General features: G+C 45.7%; 1 protein-coding gene across 1 annotated transcript in view; it reads left to right on the forward strand.

Annotated features, from left to right (window-relative positions):
* LOC141736757 (zinc finger protein 462-like) overlaps positions 1-14,825 on the forward strand; it is an 84,285-nt gene that overhangs the window by 6,063 nt on the left and 63,397 nt on the right. Inside the window, exon 2 of the mRNA XM_074571327.1 lies at positions 14,420-14,671. Within this exon, the coding sequence (XP_074427428.1) occupies positions 14,452-14,671 (220 nt within the window). The 5' untranslated portion in view covers positions 14,420-14,451. The remainder of the gene's footprint in view (positions 1-14,419; positions 14,672-14,825) is intronic.

A 14,825-nucleotide genomic window follows, 5' to 3' on the forward strand; every position in this document is an offset into this window, starting at 1 on the left:
GTTTTAGATTAGGTTATCCAGGACCCCATTAAGCTGTCTTGACTATTTCCAGCTCAGCGGTTTATCTAGTTTTCTACCCATCACAAGATGGTCCATCTGTCTAGTCCATATCTTACCAACTTGCCTACAAGGATGGGATGGGAGACCATGTCAAACACCTTGCTAAATTCAAGGTAGATGATATCCACTGCTCTCCCCACATCCACTGAGCAAATGCACATGCAGTAGGAGAGGAGGACACTCATGCACATACGAAGGGAGAAACATGCCCTCACACATGCAGGCAGAGGCACTTGTGCATGCACGCTCACAGAGGCTGACACAGGAAGACACCCGTATACAGAGACATGCAAAGGGAGACACACATGCAACAGAGAGGGAGCAACTGTCATGCACCTACACAGAGGGAGACACACGGACACATTCACAGGCACAGGTGGAGATGCTGACACACACAGAGGGACAGATATGTGCACGCACACAGAGACACTTAGATTCATACAGATATAGAGGGAGACACCCCTCCCCCCCCCCCCATGCACACACAGAGGACACAGATGTACATGGACACAGAGGGAGATGCACACACTCAGAGGGGGAGATGTGCACACACAGAGCATGCACACAGAGTGAGACATGGATGCACACATACGCAGGGAGATGCACATGCAGAAGGAGATGCACACAGACAGGAAGACAGGGAGATGTGTGCACACAGAGGGAGGCATAAACATAAACATACAGGGAGACAGTCATGAGTGTATGCACGTGGACACAGGGAGATACTTGTGTGTGAATACACATGCACATTGGTAGCTATTGTGAGAAATGCTCCTTATCCAATAACAACGGCTCAGGCAGTGAACGATGTGAAGCACATCATTTTATTTGAACATTCTTGCAAGAACAGGTGACCTAGCAAGTAGGCACGCTTTTGGTTCGTGAAACACACCTATTTATTTCCTAATCCCGGCCGAATTTTTCCCTCCCCTGTTTCCCATTGGTTAGGTACTCCAGGGTACACAGCCTGTTTGGAGCGCTTAAAATCCTTCCCAGATGTCTTGCCTTTGTTTACTTCTCTTTATGCTACACCTAAAGGGATTATCTGACTAGTTTATTTCTTTCCTTTTTGGTAAAAAAATTGCTTAATGCCATTAGCCCTGGTTAAATGTTTGACTCCCCTTCTAGACACTAATCCAGTATGAATCGCTTTGTCCTTTTGTCTGTGGGATAAGAGATGTTCTACAAGCCTTTGCTGGAGCCTCTTTGTCTTAGTCATTCCCTTATCATGTCACCTCTGATGGAAACGGCTTTTCTCCATTGCAAAAACAATAACTGCCTTTCTTACGCTACTGATACATGCTCACACACAGGGAGACACGCATGCGCACACCCCTACAGAAGGAGACACTCAGATGCATGCGTGTACACATACACTGATGCACAGAGGAAGACACACACATTGGAGATACACACACATAAACCATCGTCTCTTTCCCTGTCCTGATTTTTCTGTTGGCGTCAGTGGACAAACACTACTGAAAATGCCCTGGATTTGCCTATATGCAGTTGAAAGGCAATTCAGGACTAACATCTTGTAGTTTTTATGGTGAAGATATGTCTGGTAATCCTGTCTCAGTTAAAATGACTAACAGACACGATAACTCAGTGTACAGTACAGCCTCAATTCAGTGAAATGCAATGACATGCAGCAAAATGTAGCTGTCCTGTGTCTAAAAGCAACAATGCAAACATATTTAACTAAGTGACTCGAATTCAATATTAAAAACTCTTCAGTTGCTCTTTGTAGTTGAATAGATAGTTATATTTTTTTAGCTCAGTCCATGTCCTAACACTTCCTTTCTATGTTTGCATTATTTTTCCATATTGGAAATGATGCTACAACACACATGTTTTCATGCCTATCTTAAAGTAGTATCACAGACACTCAAAAATGTGTTGTTTGTGCTGTGGGCTATTTCATTCCAGGGTAAAATTACTTAAAACATATTGCCTGCTTCTTTTCTTGGAAAGAATAATGTTTTATCAGGTTACTAATAAGTGTGACTGTGAATATACAAACCCTTGGAAAATCTGAGCTAGATTTTTTTTTAAAAAAAAGCTTTTGCTCTTCTTTTCGTGCTCCTTATATCCCCTTTTCTCAATGTTAACCTTGCGTGCACACATAATCATTCTAACCTATGTTGTCTGAGAAAAAGTTTTTAAATCTTTTTTTTTCCCAAGATTCTTGCACTTGAAAACCTCTCATCAGGTCTTATTATATGGTGTCTGCTTCATATCAGAAGTTCCGATAGAACCATGTCAGCTAAACATAGAGTTGAAAACCTGAATGAGATGCAAGATGTAGGGGGGAGCCACAAATCTGAGTCATCCTGCCCTATCCCTCAGCAAGGTGGTCATCTGGCAAAAGTTACTGGCAGCAACCATCCCCAACCACATGCTGGTCAGAAGCCTGACTGGGGAAGGGTTAGGAATGTTTTCAGTGTAACTCTTAAGGAGATGATTTGGAATGTCTTACCTGGAAGAGAGGAGAGAAGGATAATGCTGCAAAACCATGGAGGGATGCTCTGACTACACTCCCTCCTCTTCAAACAAGAATGCAAAATGTCAGGGAGCGTGTTAAAAATTTTCTAGTGACTCTCCCTTCATGTGAACATGCTGATGTCGAGGTGCTGCTTTCCTCCCGTTTTTGTTTATCTGTTGCTTTTTTCTTTAGATGGCTTTTGGTTGAACTCTCTTATGCTTGTTCTACAGCAGTAGTTGGTTTTGGTTTGTTTTTTTCTCTGTGTGTGTGTATAAAGTGCAGTAAATATCTATTTGGTTGTTAGAGCTCCCTGGCTGTGGAAAACATTTTCTTGCTGTTGAGGGGAAAATTATTGGCTGCTGTTCATGTGCTCTGGCAATCTAAGATACAGCTTTCTTTTAGAAGTTACTTTACTTGACAAGTAATGTAGAAGGAAGAATGAGTACTTTGTTCTATTTAGGGAAAGAAGCGGGAAGTGGTTTTGAAATTTGATATTTTAAGAAGGGTTTTGACTATGTGTAGTGTTCTTGTTTTCTCATCTTCTCAAATGCACACACATGCCCCAAATGTTCATTCTTAAAACACTGTCTTCCTCAGACCCAGACTGAGAAGCTGAAGGGATTGATATCATACCTATTATCACCTAGGTTGCTGTTCCCAGAATCACTGCCATTTTATTTAGGTTGAGCCTCTGCCTCTCAGCTTTCATTCAAGCCCTTGCTAATCATGGTTTGTGTGAAAAAGGAACCTTCATCATCAGTCTGTAGGTGATAAAGCATTTCAAGACATTTGACTAATTTCTCTTGTAATGGCTAATCTTCTGCATCCACATAGATAACCTGTGTTCATTGCAGCGTTGTCCAGCACCTGGTATGGTTTTGTTGGGAATCTTTCCTTTGTACGTAATGATATGATTTGGCTTTAATAGTTTGGAAATTTTTCTTAACAATCCAACATTCAGTAAAGCACTGCAATATTTTAGACTTCAAAAATGAGCCAGTCCATCACTATGAACTCGCCTGGCTATTTGGACTGTTGTCTGGCCCTGGTTACCTGCTCTGCTCTCTTCACCCAGGTAGATACTGTGGGTTTAAGGGCCCTGAGAGCAGTCCCTCCTCCTGGAGGTTTGGCTGCCTGGGCTCAGGGCTAACTTAGATATAGCATAGCTGAGGGCAGAGTGTGCTTCCCCCCCCCCGCCCCCGCTCTGGTGACTTTGGGGAGAGCACTCCCAGGTAGCACTGCTGGGAGGCCTCAGCCAGACCCACCCCCACTTCCTTTGGAAGCTGCTTTTAAGCCGAGGCTCTAGCAGCTGGACCCCACCTGAGCTACAACTACACCACGGCCATGCCTGTACCTGGCCATAGACCCCACTGATGCAGACCTTGACCTGGGGACAGACTTCCCAGCCTGGCCTTAAACCTGCCTCATCACTACACGCTTGCCTGGCAATTGGGACTCTTGGTTGAATCCGGCTATCGTCCCCTGGGCCTGCCCTGATTGTCTCACTCAGGTACTGTGGGACTGGGCCTTTGCTGGCAAGGTCACTGCTTCTGCTGGCCTTGTTATCATGCTCAGCTCCTGGCTCCTCTTCCCTTAGGGAGCAGCCAGCCCTCACTGAACCTTGAGAGTGGGGCTATACACCTTGTAAGTGAGGTCACTGCCCTGGCCTGCCTTGCTGTCACCCTTGTCTCCCAGCTTGCCCTCCCTCACAAAGCAATCACTCTTACTGTTCCCTGAGAATTCTGTAGCCTCTCTCAGTTAACAAACGAGAGGGAGCAGAACTGGTCATGTATGTAAGCTAGTGTGTAATGGCGTGATGACATGAATAGGCATTCTTTATCATTGCTAAAGCCCTGTCTACTTTAAAACGATCATTTAGACTACTTACTCATCAAGTGGGGTCACTTTTTAATCTTTAAAAGACTACCTTAGGTACTGAAACGCCTGTCAGGGAGCAGCAAGAGCAGGGCTACCCCCTCAAGGAAGGCGAGCCAGAAGCTGAGGGCAGCCACAACACAGGTCAAGCAATGACCTCACCAACAGGGTCACTGGTCCCACAGCACTAGAGGCAGTGTGGTCACAGCAGTAGATCCTATCAGTAATCCAGGGAGTCAGAGCTGCAGGCTGTGGGACCAGGGGGGGCTTCAGTGATGCAGAAATCCTGGGGTGGCCTTACATAATTTCTCATTCTTAGAGTAGTTAGTGACTATGTTTCCCATCCAATTTCTCCATTTCATCTGGGAGGATCATGGCTCAGGATCTGTCCATGCTGCCCCCCCCCTTTCCATGCATGCCTTTCCATCAGTTTCCCTACCCATTCCAAGCACCCATCTGCTTCCCCCGGAGGGCCTTTTCCCTCTGTAACCAGACCCTCCTTCCCAGACATACTGATTTAGTCTGCTGACTTCAGATCAGGATCCTGACGACTGTCAGATGTTAGGCACTGATTATCAAAATGCCATCATGACTAGAATGGGCACTGATATGGCAATACCAGGATGCTTGACCCATCCTGTCAGAGTGTTCTCCTGCTAGCTAGGGAAAGCAGCCCCCCTTCCCTCCCATCCTTCTGACCACAGAAGAAGGTTTGATTTGCATGGCATGGTCAAAACAACAGGCTTTGTTAACGTCTTGATTTAGGCGGCAGTGATCCAGCGCAGGGCTGTCCAGCAGGTGCCTCCAGACAGCCCTGATCCCATAATTTGCATAAATTATTCCTTTTCCCATGTCTTCACCCTCCTTTTCGCTGCCCTCATACTTCTGTTGCAGGAAAAAAGCTGGTGAACCCATGTAGTTTAAATCAAATCAGGATCCAAATGATTTATTGATTTATTAATGACATAATTAGCCAGCAATCAGCGAGCAAACAATACATTCAGGATCAATACCAGGAATTCAACACATAAAGCACAATACTACACACTTACAAAATATTAGTAAACACTTAAAAAATTTTAAACACCCTTCTATAACTAACCCCAAGAAGTTTTAATCCCCCCCCACCCACATTCACACAGTTATATGCACACGCTCTCCTGGGAATGTGGGTATTTCTACTTGCACCCACTTCCTGTGGGAGACGTGGATGATCCAGCTTTATGTGAAGCCATGCTGCTCCCTACATTACTGGTGAGAGAGCACCCCATGAGGTTGTGTACACACACTGAAGGCGTGGGTCCCTACCTGATGCATGCACTCTGTACCATCAGTGCACTAGCTAGAATGCAGGCTACTCATAGCGCCCCACAGGGAGGCTGCTCTGTCTGTAGGGTGACTTTTGGCAGCATCAAACTGATTCCTGCTTTGTTCCTACTTCTTTCTCCCCACTGTTCATGGCACTGCCTGTAACTTCTCACACTGTTATTGACGAGTAGAAGCAAGAGCAGAACTGCTCTATGGGGGGGGGGGGGGGGAAGTTAAAAACAAAGGGTAATTACAGAAAAGGCAGGGGCAATGACCTAACCAACCAGGATATATCCCCACAGTATATGAGGAGGGTGAGCACAGCAGGAGTGGTGATAACAACAGGTTGTGTCACAGGCTGGCAGTGGATGGGGTCTGTGTGATGAGGCTTCAGGAGGGAGACATGAACAAGTGGGTGAATCTTCCAGGATCATGGGAGCTCCAGGTAGCAGGTAATTGGGTTGATTTGGTCAGCCATGGTGGAAGGCCCCAAATAACGATGGTCCAGCTTGGCAGATGGTCAGGCAGTCTGGATGTGCTTGCTGGAAAGTCAAACCCAGTGACCAATGGAGAAGGCTGTGGCCAGGCAATGCCATCTGCCTGCTTACCTTTTGTAGGCACTTTTGGTTTTGTCCAGCTGGGTTATGAGGAGGATGTGAATTTGCTGGAATTGTGCAAGCAGGTCACCAGTTGCAGGTGTGTGTGAAGCAGCTGCTGTGGTTGGGTGACTCTGGGGGTGGAAATCAAAGTTAGCAAAGAATGGGGTCTGCTCTTCAGATGCAAGGATGTTATTGCTGTAAGCAAACTCTGCCAATGGGAGGAGGGTGACCCAGTCATCTTGGAGAAAATTACTGTAATGCCAGAGATATTGTTCCAGGATCTGATTCACTCTCTCTGTCTGCTCATTGGTCTGGGGGTGGTGAGAGGGCAAGAGGCAAGTTTGTATGGGGAAGAGCCCTACAAGCTCCTTCCAAAATCTGGCTGTAAACTGCTTCCCCCTCCCTTCCTCCAGTCAGTAATGATGCTGTCTGGGAAAGGCTATGGCATCAGAAAATGTGCTCTAGGAAGTCAGGCAGTCTGTGGGCAATTTCCCGGGGGAACAAAGTGAGCCATCTCAGTGAAGAGTTCCACAGTCACAAGGACAGCTGTGTTGCCCTGTGAGGGGGGCAGGTCTACTATGAAGTCCATGGACATCAACTTCCAAGACTGGTCAGGAGTGGGGAGGGTCTGAGGGTCTGCAAGAGACCCTGTGGTCTTTGCAGAGGCCTTTTGGTATGAACACAGGTGTTCACTAGGATGGCTTTATTGCTCTGCAGGGGGGGGGGAGGTTTACTATGAAGTCCATGGACTGTGGCCTGTACTGTGGACCACCAGTAGGTCCAGGTAATCAGGTGTTGTATCTTCCATCAGCCCACGCATCTGGCTGCCGGTACATGGCGACATTGATGGAGGACCTGTACTTGCAGCAGTCTCCTCAGGACGTACAGCTTCTTCCCCCAATATGGGCAGCTGTCCTGTTTTTGCAGGCTAAGTTAGGCCGTGCCAGCACAATGCTTTGCTAGAAGTGCTCCAATTTGCAGTGGTTTCTCTAACTACTGCAGTGAGATTATCCTCTGCTGTGGTGATGACGAAGCGTCTGAGTCCCCCTTCCATGACAAGGCATTGGCCTTGCCATTCTGCTGCCCTGGACATTAGGTGAGAATGAAGTGAAAGTGCAAAAAGAGAGAAGCCTAGAGGGCAAGGCTGAGAGAGAGACACGTCATGTCTCAGTAATATTCCGGGCTATGGTGGTTGGTTAGCAACACTGTTGGGTCTTTTGCCCCCTTGAGGAGGTGAAAGGCAGCTTTGATTGCCAAGAGCAACTTGTCCCAGATATTGTAATTTGTCTCAGTGGGAGCGAGCTGCTGAGAGAAAAAGGCACAGGGGTGGAGTTCCTGCTTAGGGCTGACCTTCTGAGAGAGGATGACCCCTATGGATCCGTCTAAGGCATCCACTTCTACAATGAAAGGCCGTCTGGGTAGTCTAGGAATGGAGCTGTAGTGAATGCCCATTTCAGTTTCTTAAAGGAGCATTTATTGAATTTGGCATAGAGATGTTTCTGTCGCAAGTCACTTGAGACTTCCTGCATGTAGTCTACGTGAGCCTCTTGAGCAGTTGAAAAAGACAAGATGTCATCCAGGCTGTGACCTGCCTCTGCATGCTGATTACAGCTTCATGCAGGGTTTGGAGGTCAGCCTGGAGCTGTGGGGGAGCCATGGGGGCAAGTCCCTGCCCAGCCTGAGAGCCAGACTCTGTGGCGCTCAGCTCAGGGCTCAACAAGGCCTGAGCTGTCAAGGAGCAACAAGAGGAGAACTGCTCCATGAAGGAAGGTGAACTGGGAACCAAGGTGTGACCGATCAACGAACCCCTACAGTGGAAGAAGGCTCAGGGAAGATAGGCAAGGGTGATGCGCTCATGAAGCTCAGAAAAGAATGTAGGAAGTGACCACACCTATCGTAAAGGAAGCTGAAAATAACACAAAGGGGACTGTTTTAGATAGACAGCTGCATCAGCTGAGTGGGTGTTGCATGAAAGGGGCAAAGCGGTTTTGGAAGAAAATAAACCCCCTTGCGTTCTAACACTCCTAACCAAGGTGGGAGGCCAGGTGCGGCTAGGTTTAAATTCTGAGTGATGCCCAATTCAGCACTATCAGTCCAGTCGCGTTTAATATGTATTAAACTATTACGATTTGGATACACTAATAGTGGACTGCACCTTCAGTCTGGTCGTGCTCATGAACTAGCACGGCCACTCTCGAGTCTTTGGTCGCGTTCAATGAGAAACCGAAACGACTAGCTACTTAAACAGTGCAGTTTATTTAAACAACAGATATATAGGTTCTTAGGATTGCCGGTGATAAATACACTGTCTGCAAAGCACGTGCAAATGAAAGTATTGTTACATATACAAAACGCGCAACAAAGTTATAAACTATACAGCCTGGCTATAAATGTAGGAAAGAGATTGTCTAGAGAAATTTCTAAGTTTCCTGAGGAAGCACTCGGTATAATCGAAGTCTTACCCAAAGGCGTCCCTATGAGGGGGAAGAGAGGCTCAGCCCGTTGACTGATCCCAGAAGTCAGTGATGGAATTCTTTGAGATGGTGCCTTCCCTGGGTATCCCCCCTCTCTCAGGCTATTTTTATACTATTTGTTATCTTCAAGGTGGAGTTTGAGTGACTTTAGTCATACATGCTTTTATCATGATTGGTGTAAAATTCTCTCGCTTCACAATTAAAGGTATAGTTTACGAGAAATTCAGGGCGCAGACTCAAGAAGGAGGTCGCACCTTGGAGGCGGGTAGCCTTTGGGATGGAGGTGTGTTTTGGTATTATAATGACATTATAACGAGCAAAGTTCGCACAAAGGACAGCATCTCATCAAAATTTGACAAAATGTTGGCTCTGAATATCGAGCGGGCAGCTAATTGGCAGCTTATCTGTTTCATGGTACCATCCCATTCCCGTATCTGCTATACATCATAAGGTAAAGCCGCGGAATAATTGCATCCCGCCCCGTACCTCATGTAGCTTCACAAGCATCCTTATCAGGGAACCACAGGTGTTGTATTCTTCATGCCAGCTGCGGCTGTTTTCTACCTCAGAAGCCTATTGATTTATACTTTTCCTTAGTGTGTGAACAATGCTGTACTTTTGTATTTTTTAGCCAATTTAGTATTTATTCCACATAATCCACCCCGTGACTACAGTCACTCAAGCTCCACGATAATCAATACTGATAGGAAAGATCACATGTGTTCTTGTGGTGAGGGATATCAAGTGCCAATACATCTCGTGGAGTGATCAAACGAGTTAAACTTTTCATCGTAATCCAAAGTCTAACATACAAAACAATTGTCAAAGCAAAGCACAATACAGTGAGTATTAGTAGAACAACAAGAGGATGGAGCATCTTGTTATAAAGTCCTGTAGCTGTCGGCGACCATCCAAAAAGATTGTCTTCCCCATTCATGTCCTCCGTCTCTCTTGACTCTTTCCAGCACTTGGTGTAGTTCTTCAACATCATGATGGACGGTAATCAAAGTTCTCTGTCCATTTTCTTGGGCCTCTTTCAACAGTCGCTTCAATTCATCGCGTTGTAGCAGCTTCTTCACCGGCGAGAGATTCATTCTGATAGGGGTAGGTAATAAATCTCCAATCAACGTATAATTAGATTGTAGCAATTGAAAAGACATAACAGGAGCTGAATAACTGAAGTCACATCCGATAATGTTAGTAAAGTTACAAACACAAAGATTTGAGTGATTACTTATATCCACCACTATGTCATCTACGAATACAAGACTACAGGGAGACCTCATGGAAACGCACCCTTTCCCAATATATACAAGCACAGTCTCTGGGGTTTCATCGGGATGTATCTCAAAGTGACAAACATTCTGGTTGGTGTCAAGACAAATGTCTTGCACTTTGAAGGTATTACTCTCACAAATGAATCCTTGTTGGTCTCGTGAAATGCATGCGTCAACATCAACAGTTTGCCATTTATTCTCATTTTGTTGTGCCCACACTCTGTGCTCTATTGGATAGAGTATGGCTCCTTGGTGATTCAACCCCAGCGCAATGATTGGGTATATGGTGTATACCAAAGCATTGCATATCGTTAGGACAAAAGCTGTGGCCTTGCTCTCAATGGGATCATAGGTGAAATTAACCAGATACCACCAGGACTGAAATTTTTTCTCAAATTCAGTTGCGTTATCCCATATTACTTTTCGAATTTCAGTGGGCAAGGTGCCTTCTTCACCTTCCCTTATGATTGTGGCTGTCATAGATTGCATCCACAATTGGGCTTGGATACAACTAAGAGCCAAGGGAACATTGTTTTGGTGTGGGAATAGAGAGCAGCATAGGTCTGTTCGACCTTGATGAGATAAAGCTGCATCCTTGAGAGAGGGTTTGTGAGAACAGAAAACCAAGTAAGAATCAGTAAGAAACAGGATGTGAGAATGAAGTTGTTGCCCCTCGTGGGCAGACAGCAGAAACCAATCGGAAGAAGTAGAGAAGCGTGTGGCAGTCAACCTTCAACCTATCAGCAGAACACAACTTGCACGTGGAGAGTGTGTATAGCTATAAAGCCTGTCAGATTGTTGCAATAAAGGTCTTTGGTCTGTACCCCGCTAGAGTCCATGAATCCATGCTCCACAAATGGTGCCCGAACAGAGACAAAAATCATAGGAACGTACGACCGGTGGAGCAGCCTGGCTGAACGAGAAAAAAGGCAGCGGGAAGGAGAGCTGCAGTCCAGGCGAATAATCACCAGGAAAAGGTGAGCAGCCAGGGATGTGTGAGGATTGGATTGAAAATTTCCTCAGAGGAAAAGGCAATTGTATGTATATTAGGAAAGTTTTTAAGTAGAAGGGATATTCAATATGATGAAGGAACTTTTCAACTTTTACTGGCATGGCTAAAAAGCAAGGGTCTTGCCGCTGATTCTACAACGGCTTTCCAATTATCAAGTTGGGAGCTAGCGGGCGAAACTTTATTTGAGGCTGAAACAAAAGGGGATGCGACTGCCACAAAGGTTTTGACAACCTGGAGGTTGATTAAAGATACTTAACAGCAGGTAAAATCCGAACGAAATGCCACAGCAGCTGCCATTGCAGCTGTGGCACCGGACAGCCCGATTACCACTCAGACAGAGGGGGGGAAACCTGATCCCCCAAACTGTCCGGCTGCGCCATTAGCACCCCCGCTAGATGTGACGTTGATACCGCCGCGGTCTCCTGTGTTACCGGGTTGGGGCAATTCCTTGCCAAGTCCGGCACCAAGTCCGGCGGTCACTGCAACTTATAATCCTGCTCAACACTGGCAGAATTTACGTAAACAGGCATTACAGGACAGCGATATAGAAGCCACTACTGCCATCGCCTGTCCGGTACTGTTTAATCAAAATGGGACGAACACCTGGGAACCGATAAGGTGGGAGCTGGTTAGAGAAATGCGGAAAACGATTATGCAGCATGGACTAACCTCCCCTTATGCACAAGGACTATTAAATAACATTATGAAAGGACACATACTAACTGATTGCAGGCTGAGGGATTTGGGTCTCTTCAGTCTGGAAAAAAGACGACTGAGGGGGGAACCTTATCAATGCTTATAAATACTGAAAGGGTGGGTGTCAGGAGGATGGGGCCAGGCTCTTTTCAGGTGTGCCTGGGGACAGGACAAGGGGTAATGGGCACAAACTTGAGCATAGGAAGTTCCACCTAAACATGAGGAGGCACGTCTTTACTTTGAGGGTGTAAGACAGCCCCCCTCAGCTGTCTTTTTTCCAGACTGAAGAGACCCACATCCCTCAGCCTTTCTTCATAGGAGAGGTGTTCCAGTCCCCTCATCATCTTGGTAGCTCTCTGCTGCACCCTCTCCAGCAGTTCCCTGTCCTTCTTGAACTGGGGAGCCCAGAACTGGACACAGTACTCCAGGTGCGGCCTCACCAAGGCAGAGTAGAGAGGGAGGATGACCTCCCTGGACCTGCTTGCCACACTCTTCTTGATGCACCCCAGGATGCCATTGGCCTCCTTGGCCACGAGGGCACATTGCTGGCTCATGGTCATCCTGTGGTCCACCAGGACTCCCAGGTCTCTTTCCACCAAGCTGCTCTCCAGCAGGTCAGCCCCCAACCTGTCCTGGTGCATGGGGTTATTCCTCCCCAGGTGCAGCACCCTACGCTTGCCCTTGTTGAATTTCATAAGGCTTCTCTCCACCCAACTCTCCAGCCTGTCCAGGTCTCTCTGTATGGTGGAACAGCCTTCTGGTGTGTCAGCCACCCCTCCCAGTTTTGTGTCATCAGCGAACTTGCTGAGGGTGCCCTCTATCCCCTCATCCAGGTCATTGATGAATATATTGAAGAGGACTGGACCCAGTACTGACCCCTGGGGGACACCACTCCTCACTGACCTCCAACTAGACTCTGTGCCCCTAATCACGACCCTCCGAGCTCTGTCTTTCAACCAGTTATCTATCCACCTTACTGTCCATTCATCTAGCCCACTCTTCCTAAGCTTCCTTATGAGGATGCTGTGGGAGACTATGTTGGCCTCTTCTCCCAGGTGAATAATGACAGGACCAGAGGAAATGGTCTGAAGTTGCGGCAGGGGAGGTTTAGATTAGATATTAGGAAGAATTACTTTACTGAAAGAGTGGTCAGGCACTGGAACAGCCTGCCCAGGGAGGGGGTTGAGTCACCATCCCTAGAGGTATTTATGAAACGTCTAGATTTGGCACTTCAGGGCATGCTCTGAAGGGCAGAGATTGTAGGTTGTTGGGGTGTTTTTTTGTTTGTTTGTTTGTTTGTTGTGTGTGTGCGTATGGTTGGACTTGATGATTTCAAAGGTCCTTTCTAACCATGAAGATTCCATGATTCTATGATTAATCAATGAAGTAATGAAGTGTTTAGGGAAGATTGCTGTTACTTATGTTTCCATTGTACTTTTGTAGTCTTCCTACTCTTCTTACTGCCCATCTCTTCCTCAAATTCATATCCCACCAAAGATATGTCCCCAATGACAGACCATAATGGAACTCTGTAAGAGTTATAATAAAGAGTGGAGATGTTCTCAGTGTTTGGTGGAATTAATTCCAATGCACAGCATTCTATTCTGGATACACATATTTGCGACGAGCGAGGGAAACAAGCAGTCGACTCAATATGAGTGATAAAGCAGGCTTCAGCTTTATTGCAGCTTCATCAGACTTTTATACTCTTACACTTAGATATGCCTATTTGTCTTACAACTATTGGCTGTGCACTAAAGATTACATTATTCATACTCCTCCTACATGCGGTTTCTTGGGTCCGGGTTTGTTCCTGTTCTCTCACAGTCTACTTTCTCAAAGTTGTTTGTCTGACTTAAGGAAGGTCAGCACGGCCTTCAGCATCTTTCTTATCAGCGTGACTCGGAATTCTCCATGCAGGCAGGCATAGCTTACTTCTGACAGTCCTGCATGGGGCCGTGCCCGTTCTCATATAGCCATTCCTCAACACATATTTAGATCTCACTTTGCAATTATGCTTATGTTTTCCACTGAAGTTAGGAATTATAGGATTTTGAAAAGAAAGACAAGTGTTTCCATTTTAAGGGTTTTTTTAATTGCTGGTAATAAAACTGGCAGGACTTTCTCAGCTTCCAAGAAGGTTAGAGTCTTATATAAGCAGAAACCACTGACATCTGTTTGTAAGTTTCAGTGCATGAATCTTTGGGAGTAATGTGGTTGTTCTTCTAGCGTATAGCTGCTAGTATCTGAATGAGACAAACTTCCTAACAACAGCTCTCTCCTGAGTAATGGAAAACCTGCCCATTGAAAAAGTCCATTGAAACAGTAGTCATTTGTCAGAAGGTTGACTGTAGCATTGATAACATCAACTTGCAAGTTACCTAGATAGGGCTTTCTTTGAATCAAAAATGCCTTGATGCCTCTTAAATGTTGAGTTTTAGGCTGCAGTAATTATGGTATTTCTGGAAATCATTGTCATGTGATAGGAAGCTGCTAATATATTTTTCAGAATTCAGTTAAAGGCATTTCTGCAAAAAACAAAACAAAAAGCTCACAAACCCAACAAAACAGGGAAAAACAAACCAAACCAAACCCCTGCCTCTTTCCTTCTCCTTTCCTTGTTTTTCTTGCAGAATTTTCTAATGCAGAAGATCATTCCTGAACCATGGAGGTGCTGCAGTGTGATGGCTGTGATTTTCGAGCTCCATCCTATGAAGACCTAAAAGCTCACATTCAGGATGTTCATACTGCTTTTCTGCAGCCAACAGATGTCTCTGAGGAAAACCCTAGCCAGCCAAGGTCTGGCTCCATGAATGCTAGGAACCAGACTGAGATTGAATTTTCTTCTGTAAAGGATGAATTTACAATTGCAGATGAAATAGCAGGTAAACCTGAACCTTAAGCCCTTGTCTCACATGTGACTTATTTCAGTGCCTTTTAATTGGTATGTTTCAGTGTGATTTTTAAAAACTGTTATCTTTATCACTATGGAAGTGAATTATATTTAGTTACAGCCATATTTTTTTCTGTAAATGCAAA

Source organism: Larus michahellis, unplaced genomic scaffold (assembly GCF_964199755.1).
Source record: "Larus michahellis unplaced genomic scaffold, bLarMic1.1 SCAFFOLD_115, whole genome shotgun sequence".
Taxonomy (NCBI): Eukaryota; Metazoa; Chordata; class Aves; order Charadriiformes; family Laridae; genus Larus; species Larus michahellis.